This window comes from Phodopus roborovskii, unplaced genomic scaffold (assembly GCF_943737965.1).
Source record: "Phodopus roborovskii unplaced genomic scaffold, PHOROB, whole genome shotgun sequence".
NCBI lineage: Eukaryota > Metazoa > Chordata > Mammalia > Rodentia > Cricetidae > Phodopus > Phodopus roborovskii.
Genome location: NW_026126433.1, coordinates 40,618,425 through 40,634,034, shown reverse-complemented (window position 1 = coordinate 40,634,034; position 15,610 = coordinate 40,618,425). Strand labels below are relative to the sequence as shown.

Here is a 15,610-nt window from a genome sequence, read left to right as displayed (position 1 = left end):
TGGGAGCACAAGCTGAGTAAACTCCCCAATTTGCTTCTGGTCACAGTGTTCCATCACAGCAACAGTAATCCTAAGGCAATATGCCTATCTGATTTCCCTTTGTACTCCTTATTGGCATGTGCAGGCTGGTGTCTCACTTCTGGCTAGGGCTGTTGGCTTCCGTGCCTTCCCATTAATATGTCTCATCCTTAGCGTTTCTAAGAACAGTGTGTACTGTTGTGGCTAGCACTTCCAAGTACCATCTAGCTTAAGCATCTCTGTTCCTGCCTTCAGTGTCTGACCCTGATTTTCCTTTCATGCCTGCCTCTGGGTTCTATAGCCATTTAACACAGCTGGCGCTCACACCGTCCTACAGATGTAATCGGCTTTCTGGTAGTGGGAAGTAATTTCAGCTGGTCCTTTTTGATCTTCTTTGAATACAGTGGTCCTGGTTTGTTCTGTTCAAATTAAGCTGGAGCTTGCCAGGGTCAGAATATCTTACTTGTCATCTGAGGGAATCTTGGATTTTATCTGAGCCATAATTGTTCAGGGAGAATGGACACTTGTAAATATATATTTGTAACTCTTTACATTGCTCTGGGAAAATATCAGAAAGAAGCGACTTGAGTGAAGAAGAATCTGTTTTGTCTAATGATTTGAGGAGATGCAGTCCATTATGGGGTGGGGAGCAGTGTGATAGAGATCATGGGCAGATCAGGAGCCAGAGATGTGAATTTGGCTTTCTATGTCCTCCTTGTCTATTTAGTCTGGAAGCCCAGCCCATAGGATGGTGCCATCTGCGGTGGTTTGAAAGAAAATGCACACCCATAGGGAGTGGCACTATTATGGGGGAGTGGCTTTGTTGGAGTTAGTATGGTCTTGCTGGAGGAAGTGTATCACTATAGAGACAGGCTTTGAGGTCTCATATGCTTAACCCCGGTATCTCAGTTCGCTTCCTGTTCCCTGTGCAAGATTTAGAATTCTCCAGCACCATGTCTGTCTACATGCCACCATATTCCTAGCCACCATGCTCCCTGCCATAATGATAATGGACTAAACCTCTGAACTGTGAGCTGCCACCTCAATTAAAGTTCTCCTTTATAAGAGCTGCCATGGTCATGGTGTCTCTTCACAGAAATAGAAACCCTAACCAAGGTACCATCTATATTCAAAGTGGAGCTTCCCTTGAATTAAATCTCTCTGGAAAAGCTCTATTAGCATGCACTACCCAAGTTTGTCTCATTGATGCCTAGAGGCTTCTTCAGCTAATCAAGTTAGTGGTGGAAATTAACCTTTGAGGTAAGGATGAAGTGTGGGTAGGATGTTCATTCTGACGTTTGCTGATAAAGGATCTGATAGAGAGTGGAGCTAGAAAATTCCTATAGAGGGCTTACATTATTTGTACTTGTCAGGTTCCTAGAAGCAGAATATTAGACTTAACTCAGATACCCCTTCCAGAAGGTCTCAGAATTGCCTATCTTTCCCCTGAACTAAATTCATGGTGTGGTTATAGTGCCTGGCCCATGAAGCTTTGACCTTCTGCTCAGTTACTTTTCATGTAGTACTGACTTACATGACTGTGAGTCTTCATTCATCATTTCCTCAACTAGGTTGGTTCTAAAAATAAGATGGAAACGCAGCTTTCTTAGCCCTCTCGAGCATTCCCCGAGATAAGGCTCGTTCCCCTTTTGAGAGGTGAGTCCTGGATTGATATTTATGAAATCCTGACCACAGCATCTGGCACAATGTAGCCATGGTTATGTGCTCAGTGCTTATTAAAATAAATTAAAAATTAATAAATAATGAGTTTCCAAGGGTTGTGATATTGAGTCCAAGGTGAATCACCCAATGCTCTCCTGAGGTCATAAAATTCTTGCTACCTTCCGGGAGGTACTGCTGAGCAGGCACACAGAGGCAATGGATTCTTTAATTTGAGACACTGGCTAAACATAGACTATCATTTGCATTGCCTTTTCCTACTCTTTACTGAAATGGCTACAACTAAGGTTAAAGTAAAATTAAGAGTAATGTTGAAATAAATTAGTGCTAAGATATAATCATTTGTAGCATATATAACTATAAGCAATAATTATACATAGTACTTATTATGGTTATCCCTAATTATTAATTTTAAGTTAACAAATTAAAATTAAGATGTACAATAAGTGCTTTTAAATTGTCAATAATTAAAGTAAGTCATCAAAACTTAAGCCACTTGTTATATGAGCCAGAGAGATGGCTCAGCCAGTAAAGGCCCTTGCTATGCAAGTTTGAGGAGGTGAATTCGAGCTCCCAAATCTACGTTAAAGTGGAACAAGAGAACAGACTCTGTCTTAGTTAGGGTTTCCACTGCTGCAACAAAACACCATGACCATAAGGCAATTTGGGGGGGGGAGGGTTTACTCAGCTTACACTTCCACATTAGGGTTGACCAAACAAAGGAAGTCAGGACAGGAACTCAACAGGGCAGGATCCTGGAGGCAGGAGCTGATGCAGAGATCCTGGAGGAGAGCCGCTTACTGGCTTGCTTCTCATGGCTTGCTAAGCCTGCTTTCTTATAGAACCAGGACCACCAGTCCAGGGATAGCACTACCCACTATGGGCTGGACCCTCCCCATTGAGAAAATGCCTTACAGCTGGATCTCATGGAGGCATTTTTTCAGCTGAAGCTCTTACCTTTCTGATAACTCTAGTTTGTGTCAAGTTGACACACAAAACTAGGCAGTAAATACTCCACAAAGCATGTAGCATGCAAAAAACAAAACAAAGCAAAGAAAAAGGCATGGCACGTGAGCATTCTCTCTCTCTCTCTCTCTCTCTCTCTCTCTCTCTCTCTCTCTCTCTCTCCCTCCACCACACAATAATAATAGCAAGTTATCGATAATTAAATCATTACAAAACACCGAAGCAATTCTTCAGTGGTTAACAAGCCACATAATATCTAGTGGTACCTTTATTTTATGTATTCTTGAGGCACGGACTCCTGTATACCAGGATGGCCCCAAATTTACTATACAATTGAGGATAGTCTTGAACTTCTGATCTTCCTGACCTACTTCTTGAGGTAGGATTACAGATGTATGCCACCATGTCCTGTTTATGCAATGATGAGTTGGAACCCAGGGCTCTGTGCAAACTGACCCACATCCCCAGCCCCTAGATGTACCTCTATGTGGAAGCAAATAGCTAAAAGTTGCCAATGTAAATTTTGTGTAGGTTGAAAATTTCCTCATAGGGCAGAACTTTCTGGAAAGATGGACTCCAGGAAGAGTATTTCATGCTGAACATTCAATTCAAATTTTCTCTTGTGCCTTACATGCCTTAAGTGTTTACCTGAGACCAGTGCAATGGGTATTTTGCCTTGGGGATCATTTTCCTTTCCTTGGTCACAGCAAAGGCAAACATAGAGTAGTTGGCAGGGATGTGCACCAGGCAATTCTCTGCAGGGGTCTTTCTTCCTTAGCCCAGATTCTTTGTCTTGTAGTGGACACACAACACATGCAGTGTCACTGAGATCCCCAGTTTCAGTGAAAGTGAAATGTGCCTAGAATGGCTTCTTGCAGATACTAATAACTTAGCAAGCATTCGATGACTCCTTTTGACTGTGTCTATAGCTTTGCCCTGATTCCATCCCTGGCATCAGCTTCCCAGGCTCCTTGGCATCATAGATAGCCAGGTTTGTTCATTTTCTGCCTCCTTGCCAGCTTATTTTTAGTAGTGTCTCAGTTCATTCTCAGAAGCATCCCCATTCAGATGAGAGGCCACACAGCAACCTTAATAGGAAGCCTTTTGTTAGCTGACCTCTACCGGGTTCTCAGCTTGTCTGCTCCTGATTGCTTTCTGTGTTTCCTCTTCAGCCTGGAGTAAGATGACCTTACAGGACAGGGAGTCATATCCAGGTATGACTGTATCTGAAGAAAACAGCTGATTCCTCGGTTTCTTTTTCTTCAGAATGGGGGTACTTTTCTCTGAAGCACCCAGTGAACGTCTCCTGTCTAACTGGCGGGCCCCAAGCCACATACCCCTTTCAGAATGAATTACAGAATGACTGTGGTAGGCTTTGGTTAATCGCGTGTGGTAGGAAAGATGTTAGGGAATAATTTAAAAGCAGTGACTACCTGACTTAGGGCCTAAGTTGAATTTGTTTGGGACCTGTTTATGTTTCTAGCTATCTGGATCCTCAGACTAGGGACTGCTTCTTTATTAGCTGTTGCGGAAAAGAGCGAGGTGTTGTTGACATTGTAAATGGGTAGGCCTTGGAGCTGATTGGAAATAGACTGGACCCCCAGTTCTGCTTGTGGCCTATTCAGAGTCTACACAGGATCCTCAAGTTCAAATCTCTCACCTGTCACATGAAGCGAAGATAACCCCTGACACCACTAGCAGCAGGCAAAGCAGTGAAACATCTTGTTTCCTTTTCTCACTATTTCTGTCTCTTTCACTCTACGGTTTTTAAATGAGTCATGGCCACATTTGCCTGGGTATGCATGCATGTGTGCTGGGGCATTCATGGGAATACTGGTAGGAAGAGCAAAGGGAAATTACCCTGTGGATTGTATGGGGGGGTCTCTGTTGACTAGTTGATCTTTATGATATAAAAAAAGAAAAAAAATATCTTAATCCAGCTTTTATTCCATGGCGATGTTTCTGAAGTGTGCTTTGTGGGTCACCACAGTTGCTGGAGATGATTTGTGGACAGCTTCCATGGCCATATCTTTGGGGTAATTCAGCTTCATTTAATTTCCCCTCTGGATGCTCACCTTGATATTAGCATATTAAAGACTTAAGAAAAGTCCCATCTAGAGACATTGATTCCAATTATCTCACTCAGGTTTCTCAAGACTTATTTCAATTCTAGGTCTTTTCCTAATAGCACTTAGCAAGATTTCTTGGAAAACCCTTTGAGAAATTATGTTAGCATAATAGCTAATATCTTGGCTCTCAAAATTCAGGCTCTCTCTTGAATGGGTCACCTTTACCACTAGGGGGAAGCATTGGAACACATATTGTGAACATTTCCAAAAGTACTATAAACCAAAATTCACTGATAAAAATTCAACCAAAACAAGCACTTTCATATTTTACTTCATTTTAGGAAGTCATTTCACATATTTGAACTGGGGTTGAACTGGCTGGCCTCTGTCTCTACTGACTCAGGGGCAGAACCCAAGGAGGATATCAAGACATCCTTCGGTGCCAGAACATAACTTTGTTTTGCTTTTATGTGTGATACTTGTGAGCTTGCAAACCCAGGGATCTGATCACCCATTGGGGCAACCCCTCCTGTGTATGAACTACTTTCGGCCTCAGGAGAGCTGGTTTCCAGGTGAAAGGAGAGTGGGTGTCTGTCATACATAGTGAAAGAATCTGGCACCCACCTTGATGCTGTGAATATAACTAAGGAAGCCTTGACTTTGTGGACTTTCACTACGGTGGAGTTTTTGTTCACTGTTTAGTAGGACACGGTTGCTTGTCTCTGCTTCTGTTGCAGAGACAAGCTACTGGGGACAGCCAGCTCAGACCTGTGGGCTGTATGCTCGCTCACTCGAGGCTCTGTTTTCTGGGGATGGCATCTGCAGTGAGCTAACCTGTCCTGTGTCTTCCTTGGAGAAGATGCCAGGCTTGCTCTGGTCAGCTCCCTCCCTATATATCTATTCCAAGCACATTTCTTTTTAACCTAAACCTTACCTGACCCATGTTCCTTTATATTTAGGACCTGACTTACACTGCATTTGTTATTTCAGATGGACTCAGACGAAAACACTGGCAAAATGTGTACCAAAAATTTTCTGGAATGTTAAAAAAAAATCTGGTTGCCAAATATAATGGTGACTGCATAAGAATCCCAGCACTCAGGAGGCTGGACAGGAGGACTCTGAGTTTGAGACTAGCTTGGGCTGTATATCTAGAGCAACCAAATGCAAACTGTGTTAGTATTATCACTCACCCACAGGCTCTAAAATAATCACCTCCCCCCCAGCCTGCTGAGAGCCACCACTTTGCTGGTGTGAACTGCAGCAAGCCATTGAGGAACTACGTGGGGCTTCTCTTTACTTTTATTCCTAAAGAAAGTGGTGGTGGTGGTGGTGATGGTGGTGGTGGTGGTGGTGGTGGTGTGTGTGTGTGTGTGTGTGTGTGTGTGTCTAGATTTTTCCTCATTGCTCAATTCCATGGAGCACCTTTTATAGACTTAAACTCAAACCATTCAAAAATCACATGACTAACTATATTAAAGTTAGTTTAATATTAAAGTTAGTTTATACACTAATTGATGGATGGCTACTATCAGAACACTTAGCAGAAACCTGTTCCTAGTAGCAGTAGCCAGCTGGGGGAAGTTTAGGGTGTGTTTCAGGTTATACCCAGTCAGGTAAGACAGTGTTTCCTAGGCATCTCAAGTGATCCATACTCCAAGCTACAAGTGAGATGAGGATTGTGTAATAAATGTATGTCTTTGTTTGTTTTCGTGATTTTGGGCAAGGAACTTTCTTGGGATAGAATCTCACATAGGCGCAGCTGGCCTCAATTTTGAACTGCTGGTAACTCCTATAATCTTGATAGTAAATGGGACTCAGCATCTGCTTTCTACCTCAAAACTGGACAGACTTAGCTTGGTGAAGTGGAAACAGAGTGGCTACCGCTTTTCTTTGACTATTACCCTACTATTACCCTTACACTTCCTTGCATTTTTTTTATTTAAATGTTTTATTTTTGTATATATTCATTCACTAGGTGTCATCTGTGTGCAGATGTGTTTACTCAGGCCAGAAGGGGTAGAAGCCAGAAGTGGATGTTCAGAGCCTTCCTCGATTGATTCTCTGCTTTACTTTTCAAGGCAGGGTCTCTCACTGAACCTTGCCATTTGTGGCAGATCTGATGAGCATCGAGCCCCTGGGACCTAGCTGTTTCTGCCTCTCCTCCCCCCAGTGCTGGGATTCCAGGTGTGTTTGGTCACACCTGGATTTTATGTGGATGATGGGGATCTGCATGCAGGTCTTCATGCTTGCATAGCAAGCTCCTTTCCCGCTGAGCCATCAACTTCTTAGGTGCCAGTTCTTGCTGTTCTTGATCAGTTTTAAGTCTTCCTTGCAGAACTGATGGAGTGCCTATGTTACAGCGTAGAGCAAGTTGAGGAGAGAAGCTCAGTCATCACCTCTGAGTGTGCAGATGCCTCTGCCTCCAGAAAGAAAGGAGTTGCCCTCCACATAGAAGGCATTCTGGTAATACAGTGAATAGATGCACCCCACATAGAAGGCAATTGGGTAATACAGTGAAGAGGAAAGCTTTTCCATCAGGAAGTGGAGACACAGCATCTCTCCCCAGTTCTGGGCACTTTGTAAAGGGGGTTCTGTGTACTGGAAATCTCTACATTCATGACCAGTGTAAGTAATTTGCGAACCATACAGTTTTGTCTGTGACCTGCCTTTCCTATTAGAGAACACACTGTAAGGAGATTTCTTGTGTTACTTCTACTATAAACTATTGCCTTGTCATTTGACGATCAAAGGCTGGGCTAAAACAATTGAATTTTGCAAGGCAAGCTTTTGTAACTTCAGTTAGGTGGTAGCAAGGTAGATGGAGAGAGGACAGTGTGGAGACCAAGGACACATTCTGCTCTGCTCTGTCCATCTTTGGAGTTCTGAGGCGCAATTGGAATTGGTATGCTGTGTGGAAAGTTTGGAACGGCAGGGGATTCTGGAAAATGGGAGCTATTATGAGTTACGAATTTAAACACCAGGCATCTCAAATGGGAATTAAATTGTGTTATTAAACTAAATGCAATTAATTCATACTTTGTCATTAAATTCAAATTAATTTAATCCCTAGGAGCTTTAGTATTAGAATATTGGGTCCTTTATCATCTTTGATATAAATAGTTTCATTTCTTCAAGATAGCCTCAAGCTAGACCACAACAAATATGTTTGTCTAATTGTAAATAGGTTCTGGTGGTAGGAGCCTGCAACCCCAGCTCCTCAGAAGATTGAGGCAGGAGGACCACTGGACCTGGGGGTTCAGGGCCAACACAGGAAAGCATAGTTTAACCTCTGTCTCAAAAAAAAAAAAATAATTCAAAGTAAATAAATAAGTCCAAAATAAATATATAGATCCTGAATTTATTCTTTTGGTGTCAAAATTTGCTATAAGGTTGAAAAATTGAGTTTAATAGTTGCAATCTGACCCTGTAGTTCTAACGACAAGCTAGTTTTTCTGATGAAGTCATTGTAAATAATAATTCGATGACAAAAGTCACAATCTTATTTGGTATGAATTCAGTGAGCAGTATAATTAAAGTGTGTTTATTAATAGTGAGCTGTTGTTTGCTGGTGACATATGACACCATTTTGTTTTAAGTGTGAAATTTGGACTGTCTGGGTGGGAAACAAAGTTTACTCAGTTAATTTACAGTGGAACAAATGTTATGCAGATCTACTTACTTAAAACAGTGGTCTTTATTTTCTCTAAGAATTTTTCTTGACGGAGTCTTGCTATGTGGCTCATACTGGCCTCTGTAAATCATCCTGCCTCAGCTTCCCAAATACTGGGATTCTGGGGTTATAAACTTGTGGCACCACACTAGCTTAAAAGAATAATTTTTAAATGGAAATTATTCTTTCACTGCGAGTCAGTTTGTTATTGGCTGAATCTGGTATAACTTGAAAGTGTACTGGAAGTTTTAAGATATTTTTATTAGAGAGGAGAGGAAAGAACACAGATTAGTTTTTTTTTTTTCCCATTAGGATCCCAAAATATTTGGTATTGATGTTAAAACGGGAAAGGGAATCCACTGGGACTACTAGAAAGGGCAGAAAAGAAGTAAGGAAAGGAGGGAGAGGAAGACAAGGAGTAGAGGGCAAGAAGTTGGAGAGAAGGAAGAAAAGAGAAACAAGGGAAGAAGGAGCTTCAAAGAAAGAGTACTAACTGTGGTGAGAACAGGTTTTATTTGGAGACTATGTCACTACATAGTTTCAGCTGGGTTCCCACACAATCCCCAAAAGAAATGAAACAAGGCGACCAGCTATGCCATTTGACCAGCAGATGGCGCTATAAGCACCTCTTCAATGAGAAGGCCCTTTGGGCAAACAAGGCTTTGTCTCCATCAAAACAAGTCCGAGTTCTCAATTAAAATATTTTCACATTATATCCCCTCTCTTCCCTTTCATAGTATCCTTTATTATAAGAAAGTTTATCATGAGAAAGACCATATAAAAGGGTAGGAGGCCCTAAGGATGCAAAAGAAAGTTGTCATGGATTTCTGTTTATTTCTGTGTACTACTTACTACAGCTATTTGAGGGTCGCATTTCCATAGTGGTTATGGCACCTTATTGCCAGGCTACATTACGCAGACAGGGAGGAAAGAACTTGGTATTATTTTCACAGTTTTCCCCCTTCTCTTAGGAGTGAGGAGTCTCCATGTCCAAATATCTCCCTAATGCTAAGCAACCTCTCAGACTCAGGGGGCACCCTGTGGCGGAGATAGTGGGCATTTTTGGCCTTTGCAAACAACTCTAGGAAGGTTGGCTTTGTGCATTTGCCTTTGGAGCTCTCTGCACAATCCACAGAGCTTGGGGCATTTTGGTCTCCAGCATCCCCATGTAGCTTTTGACCAGCATTTTTTGATCTGGTCTCATCTGCAGATGCTGACCCCCTGTCACCATCTGAGCTAGACACGGGGCTGTCTTCTGTGCTGTTGGTGGAGATCTCTTGACCATGACATGGGACAGAGACATCCTTGTTGTGGTCCCTGCTGTTAAGGGGCTTTGTAGACTTTCCCTCCTGGGCTTGTGAATTCCCTTCCTTGTAGCAGCTGTGTCTGTCACGTTGACATTGCAGGTGCTCTTCGTTTCTCAGGGCATCTTTGAGGGCAGAGTCATGTAAAGAGGGCCCCTGAATCTTAGTTTTAATTTCTTGGATCCTATTGGTTGCCAATATCCTGGGTGAAAAAGAGAAATAAATGTCTTTGAAAAATGAAGGGGATCCTAGTTAGGTCTTTCCATTTATTAGACTATGTGTATGTGTGTGGTTTCAATTGGGGTGGTAAAGTGGGTGGGAAGAGGTGGAGGGCGAGGGGCAGGAGTGTGTCTCTAAAGAAAGGATAAAACATGAAAAATATAAAGCCAGAGACAGATATCGGGGTTCAAACTTCAAGCTGAAGATCAGAGAGGCAAAGCCACTAGCTCTTACCTCTACCTCATGCTGAAAGGGCTGTCCTTTCGTCAGTGTGGCTGGAGACTAATTCTCTCAGGAGACCTTTGCTTCTTCCTTTTATACCTCTCAAATTCTGGGGTTAAAGGCTTGGGCTCCCAAGTGCTGAGATCTCATTTGTATGAGCTGTTTCTCTTTTAGACTGGATCAATTTCTTGTGGCTCAATGTGGCCTTGAACTAATGGAGATCCACCTGCCTCTGTCTCCAGCCCTGGGATTAAAAGTGTATACCACCACCACGTAGCTTCTATAGCTAACTCATGTGTCTGGTTTTGCATTCTGATACTTGAGGCAATCTTTATTATATCATAATATATCACCATAGAAGGAGAAGGCAGCCTCTCCTCAAATGGAGGGGGATGTTTTAAAGAGATTGGTTGGGAAGTGGGATTCAGTGTCATACCTAAACAATCCTATTCTTACCTGATTTTAGGGTCTGGGACTGTGTGGCTCTGTCCTGTTTGTGGTGAGAATGTGACGCCATCTCTTGGTCTCTTCTGAATTCCACTCTCCACATGAGAGGAGAGCCTTTTCTTGATGATATCTGCTATGAGATAATTAACAAACCAAAGGGCTGGAAGGATGGCTCATCTGTTAAGAGTGCCTGATGCTCAACGATGAGGACCAACAGTTGGGATCCCAGCACCCACATCTACAGCTCACAGACACTTTCACCTCCAGTTCCAAGGGATCTAACACCCTCTTCTGGTCTCTGTCAACACTTGCATACACATGTGCTCATATACTTACTTAGACACATGTGTGCACAAATAAAATAAAGCTTAAAATGAGTTAATGTGGACTGAATTATGCAAATTTTCATTTACTGGGGTCCTGGTCCTTAGTTCTTGAGATTGTGACATTATTTGGATATAGGCACTTTATAGACATGGTCAAATTAAAACGAGGCCATTTATGGCGGGTTCTAACCATTGTGATAGCGTCCTTATGACAGTAGCAATTGGAGCAGACACACAAAGAGGGCAGGGTGAAGGGACCTGCGGTCTACACACAGAAGAGAAGGTCTGCTCCTGCCTCACACCCGAGGAACCCCTGCTCACATTCCCACTTTGACTTCAAAGCTTCAGAGGTGAGACAGCGAAGCTCTATGGTTGAGCTGTGTGGGTTTTGATGCTTTTCTGTGCAGCCTAGAAAATGAGTGCAATAGGAGAGGAAAGTGAAGGCTGGGCTTTCAGAGATCAGGTGTGTGAAGATTCTGGGTCCTCATCACATGTTGCTCTCCTCTGATGCAATGTTTGAAAACAGTAAAGCTTCCTGCAGTTCCTGCTGTTTACCCAGAACATGTCAGAGAGGATTTTGACACCGAGATTAGATGTTGCAACTGCCCCAGCCCTGGTGGGCTTTGTTTGAATGTTTTACTTGGCAAGCACAAGTGTTTAAGAAAGCAACTGGGTGTGAACATTTTGTCTGTTTACTACAGTTGCATGCCTTCCCTCTACCCGAGGCAAGGGTTTGCAACTGCTGGAGGCCATGGTTAAGTGGACTTTCCATTTTCCTAGTTGATGTTCTGGTCTCTCGTAGTCACAGCTTGAAGAGAACACACTGACCCAATTAGTTTTCAAGGCATTTGAGACTGAGTCATATGGGAAAGAAAAATCTTACATTGGTTTTTGCTTTGATGGGACTCACTTAAAGTTATAGTGGTTAAGGCTAGGGGTGTTGTTTAGTGGTAGACAGCTCACTATACATGCACAAGGCCCTGGCTTCAATCCCTAAGGCCAAGTGCTTCCTATCCCACTAAACCCAAATCAAAAATCCCAAGCAAGAATAACAAAGAAACATACACCAGCAAACTGCCCTCCCAGAAGCTCCCTGCTTCTGTTAGAATGTACGAGGCAATGGCAATAAGGTTAGGGGACCACACAAGGGGCATGGACATCACATGAAACTCCTCTGATCACTTCTTTGAGTCCTTTGCTGTGTTATCTTCTTGGGGCTATTTTGAGTTATTTTTCCATGGGTTTTTAAAAACCGATTTCTAATAAAGGATTGAGTTGCTTTTCTAGGTGCCCCCCCCCACTCTTCCGCAGCTGAGATAACAGAGTGAACAGGTTCAGACATGAGCATATCTTCTCTCAGTGTCTTCATCTTCCCCTGTTTTCCTCACCACAGTGGTATGGTGCTATGGCGACCTAGTTATCTGATTCAGCCTGTACATTTGATGGCCTACCTCAAGCCTGACAGTATGCTCTCACTTCTTTTATGTTTGAACACGTAATTAGTCAAGGAAACCTGACAATTCTTCTTCCAAATGTATTGAAAAGCTGGTCTCCATATTTTCTCCTCCTGACAGTGCTCTAGTTTAGGTTTTGCATCAAGGCCTGCATTTGGAATTCCATCAGCTCTATGCTGGCTATGTCCTGTGTCCTAAGCTGTTTTCTCAAAAGCTAAAATGTGAATATGGACTCTCCCTGTACCCAGATCCTGCATGGTGGGATTTACCCATGTGTAGTGCTGGCTGGAGACAATGCCTGGTTAGTGTAGGTTCTGCAAGTTCAGGCACACTTGAGCAGCACGGAACTATTTCTGGCAAACCACGCCCATTCGTATCCCTTTGCATACACTCTTCCTTTCTTCCAGGAATGATCTCCTGCTACACATCTCTCCACAATCCCTCTCTTCCTCTGTCACTTTACTCTTCTCCTAGGTTCTGCTCACACACCACCTCTTGGGGAAATCCTCATAAGAGCCTTTTAACAGGGGCAGGAGGCTTCTGGTGCCTGCTTCTTAGTTTGTGAATAATCCCATTCTCAGCATTTAAAAATGTTATGGAATTTATAAAGCACAGTTTGTTTGTTTTTTTAAACCAGCCTTATAAAACCTCAGCTATCTGACAGTGTAAACAAGCATCTCAAAGTGAAGAGACCTTATTTGTCCAAATGTCCATCCCAGCCCCTGTGTAGCCTGACCCATAGCACAGATTTGTAATCTCAGAATTCAGGAGATGGGAGCAGGAAGATCCTGAGTTTGAGGCCAGTTTGGGCTATGTAGTGAGATTCTATCTCAAAACAAAATGTAAACAAAGCAGCAGCAACAACAACAATAACATCAACACCTCTGGAAAACCAAACCAGCCAACCAGCCAGCCAAATCACCATCCACTCAATCAAAGAAAAGCACCTGACCTGGAATAACCATTCTTAGCAGCAGTGAAAAGAATGCTGAATTTTGAGGCTAATTTCTTTGCACTGACCCTATTCTCTAAGATGAGGGCTGACAATATGCATGGGAAAAAATACACTAATGGGCAAATAGTTGCATCTCAGTGGTAATAGTTCCATTAAATAAACCACTGGAAACTGTTGCTGAATACACATCTAGAGAACACCAAGAGGGTATACAACCGTTCCTTCTCCTTCCTGTGACTTGACTGTTCAGTGTGAGATGCAGAACCTGGAGACCTTGATCTCTGAAGCTGTCTGCCTCTTGGTCCTGACCCTTTCCACAGGCTGTGACTGAGACCAGTTCTCTGTGCTGCAGTGCTGGGCCAGCCCTTATGTAACACTTACTGACCCTTCTCCCCCCCTCCCCCCCCCCCCAGCATGGATACTTGCTCTCCTTTCTGAGAATTAATGTGAGAACCAACCAACTGGTTTCTAAGATGCCTTTTCCAGCATCATTCGTATGCCAAGTTGGCTTAACCACTTACTGTAGACAGGGGAGTTCAAAACAGAGTATAGTTCAGACAGGGTCACTGTTCAAGCTCGAGGAAGCTAGAGAAATCGTTGAAAATGTGAAAGAGTTGCCTTCGTTTCGATGCTGCTTTTGCTTTGTGAGTCTGCTGTTGAGATTGTGTAGCCCTAGAAGGTCCTGACTTTAAGCATGTCATCTGGCTTCCCTCCTGAAATGGCCGCATCCCACCCAGAACACAACCCGGAGTTCTGGCACCTGGCTCAAGTCAGGAGGGATGCTCTGAGAAGCTGAGTTTACCAACTCCATGTGATTCTGAAGGAATGTTGAAACCTAATTACTTAACGAATACAACAAGAGCAACAGCAACAAACAGAACGAGGAGTGCAGGCTTCTACAAATCTCACCTGCTTCCAACAAGACCACAGGAGAGGGTTCATTCTGAAAGGACCTTGCCAGCTGCCCTGAGTAATTGAAGTTGTCAAATCTAAGAAAGGCTTTGGGCTTAGTTAGGTTCGTGATAATTTCTCACCAAAAGCTCGGATAATTTCACAAGATGAGCATTGCCACTCCTATTCCCAATCAGAGGTCAAAATCCCAGAGAAAGGTTTTCTTTTTAACTTACTTTCATAAAATACCTTGGCATTTCAATAACTGGCTGCTAGACCCCCGAAGAGAAAGGCAAACTAGACAAAGGAGTCAAATCAGATAATCTCTGATAGAGGGAAGAGAGGGCAGCGTGAAGACTCAAACAAGGACAGGGGTGAGGGAGCGGGGGGGGGGGGGGGGGGGGGGGGGAGGTGGAGAGCCAATTGGAAACCAGACAGTGATGGAAGCCTGGAGCATTCAAGAAGACTGAGGCCCAGGCAGCAGGAGGAGCTATGGAGTTTGGAGGACCAGGGGGCTTAGGCTTGCATAAATCCAGAGGGAGATGGTGGCACTTGTTGCGCTGCTAACACTTCCCCTTCCCCAGTGAGGCCCAGGCTGCTACATCCCCACCCCGCTCTGGGGTAGACTGTTCCTTATGGAGACAGTGTCCTTAGGACCAGAAGCAGGGGCAGAGCATCCCTTAGGACAGAGCCTCACCTTGCTGTAGCCGCTGTAGTTCTTTCTGAAGCTGCCTCTGTTCCCTGGCCAGCGATTTCACATGATAGAGGCAGATGAGCTCCAGCCTTTGCAGCCTCAGGCTGAGGCGAGCTTCAGCTTGCCTGGCATTCTTTCTCTCCAAGTCAAACTGCTTATACAGTGGTCCCCTCGCCCTGCTTCTGTCCATCCTCTTCATGGCTTGGAAACAGTGAAGGCAGTGTCTTCCAGGTACCACAACCGAAAAGAGCAAAGCCAAGATGCTGGCCTCTGGTGATTGCTCACCACTTAGTGTGAAAATGAACTTACTAAACTCCAAATGCAGATAAAGTCACAACACCCAAACCCACACTTCTACTTCCTTCACTCCAGGAACCCTCCCAGGAAGGGACATACCTTTTCTCTCCCAATACTCCCCTCGGGGTTGCAGTGCAGAAGGTGTTCAGGACAGCAGTCGCTTGCTCCCACAATTCAGGAAAAGGACTATCGCTAAAGGGGATGCGGTCGGTCAGACACAAAGCAGCTCAATTTAAGAGACTGTTTTACATCTTTAGATTCGAGAGTAGAGACAAAAACATCACCAACGAACAAGGGAGGCGGCACTTACCTGCAAACCCAGGTTCTCACCATGAAAATGTTTGCTTCTTGAGCTGCAGTAGCCTAAGTCGTCTTTACTGAACTTGTTTTCTTCA

At 43.7% G+C, this 15,610-nt stretch overlaps 1 protein-coding gene across 1 annotated transcript; it reads right to left on the bottom strand.

The window, feature by feature from the left end:
- Nucleotides 1-8,858: 8,858 nt before the first annotated feature.
- Nucleotides 8,859-15,400, bottom strand: Ccdc190 (coiled-coil domain containing 190). Its single transcript, XM_051185736.1, has 3 exons — nucleotides 14,922-15,400; nucleotides 10,608-10,728; nucleotides 8,859-9,912 (listed from the first exon to the last, which is right to left on the bottom strand). The coding sequence occupies exons 1-3, from the start codon at nucleotides 15,115-15,117 to the stop codon at nucleotides 9,354-9,356; spliced, it is 876 nt and encodes a 291-aa protein (XP_051041693.1). The 5' UTR covers nucleotides 15,118-15,400; the 3' UTR covers nucleotides 8,859-9,353.
- Nucleotides 15,401-15,610: the final 210 nt, after the last annotated feature.

Coding starts and splice junctions, on each gene's coding strand:
- Ccdc190 (XM_051185736.1), bottom strand. CDS start 15,117: ATGAAGAGGATGGACAGAAGCAGGGCGAGGGGACCACTGTATAAGCAG. Junction 10,729..14,921: donor ACTACAGCGGCTACAGCAAG/GTGAGGCTCTGT, acceptor ATCTCATAGCAG/ATATCATCAAGAAAAGGCTC. Junction 9,913..10,607: donor GTCCCAGACCCTAAAATCAG/GTAAGAATAGGA, acceptor TTTTTCACCCAG/GATATTGGCAACCAATAGGA.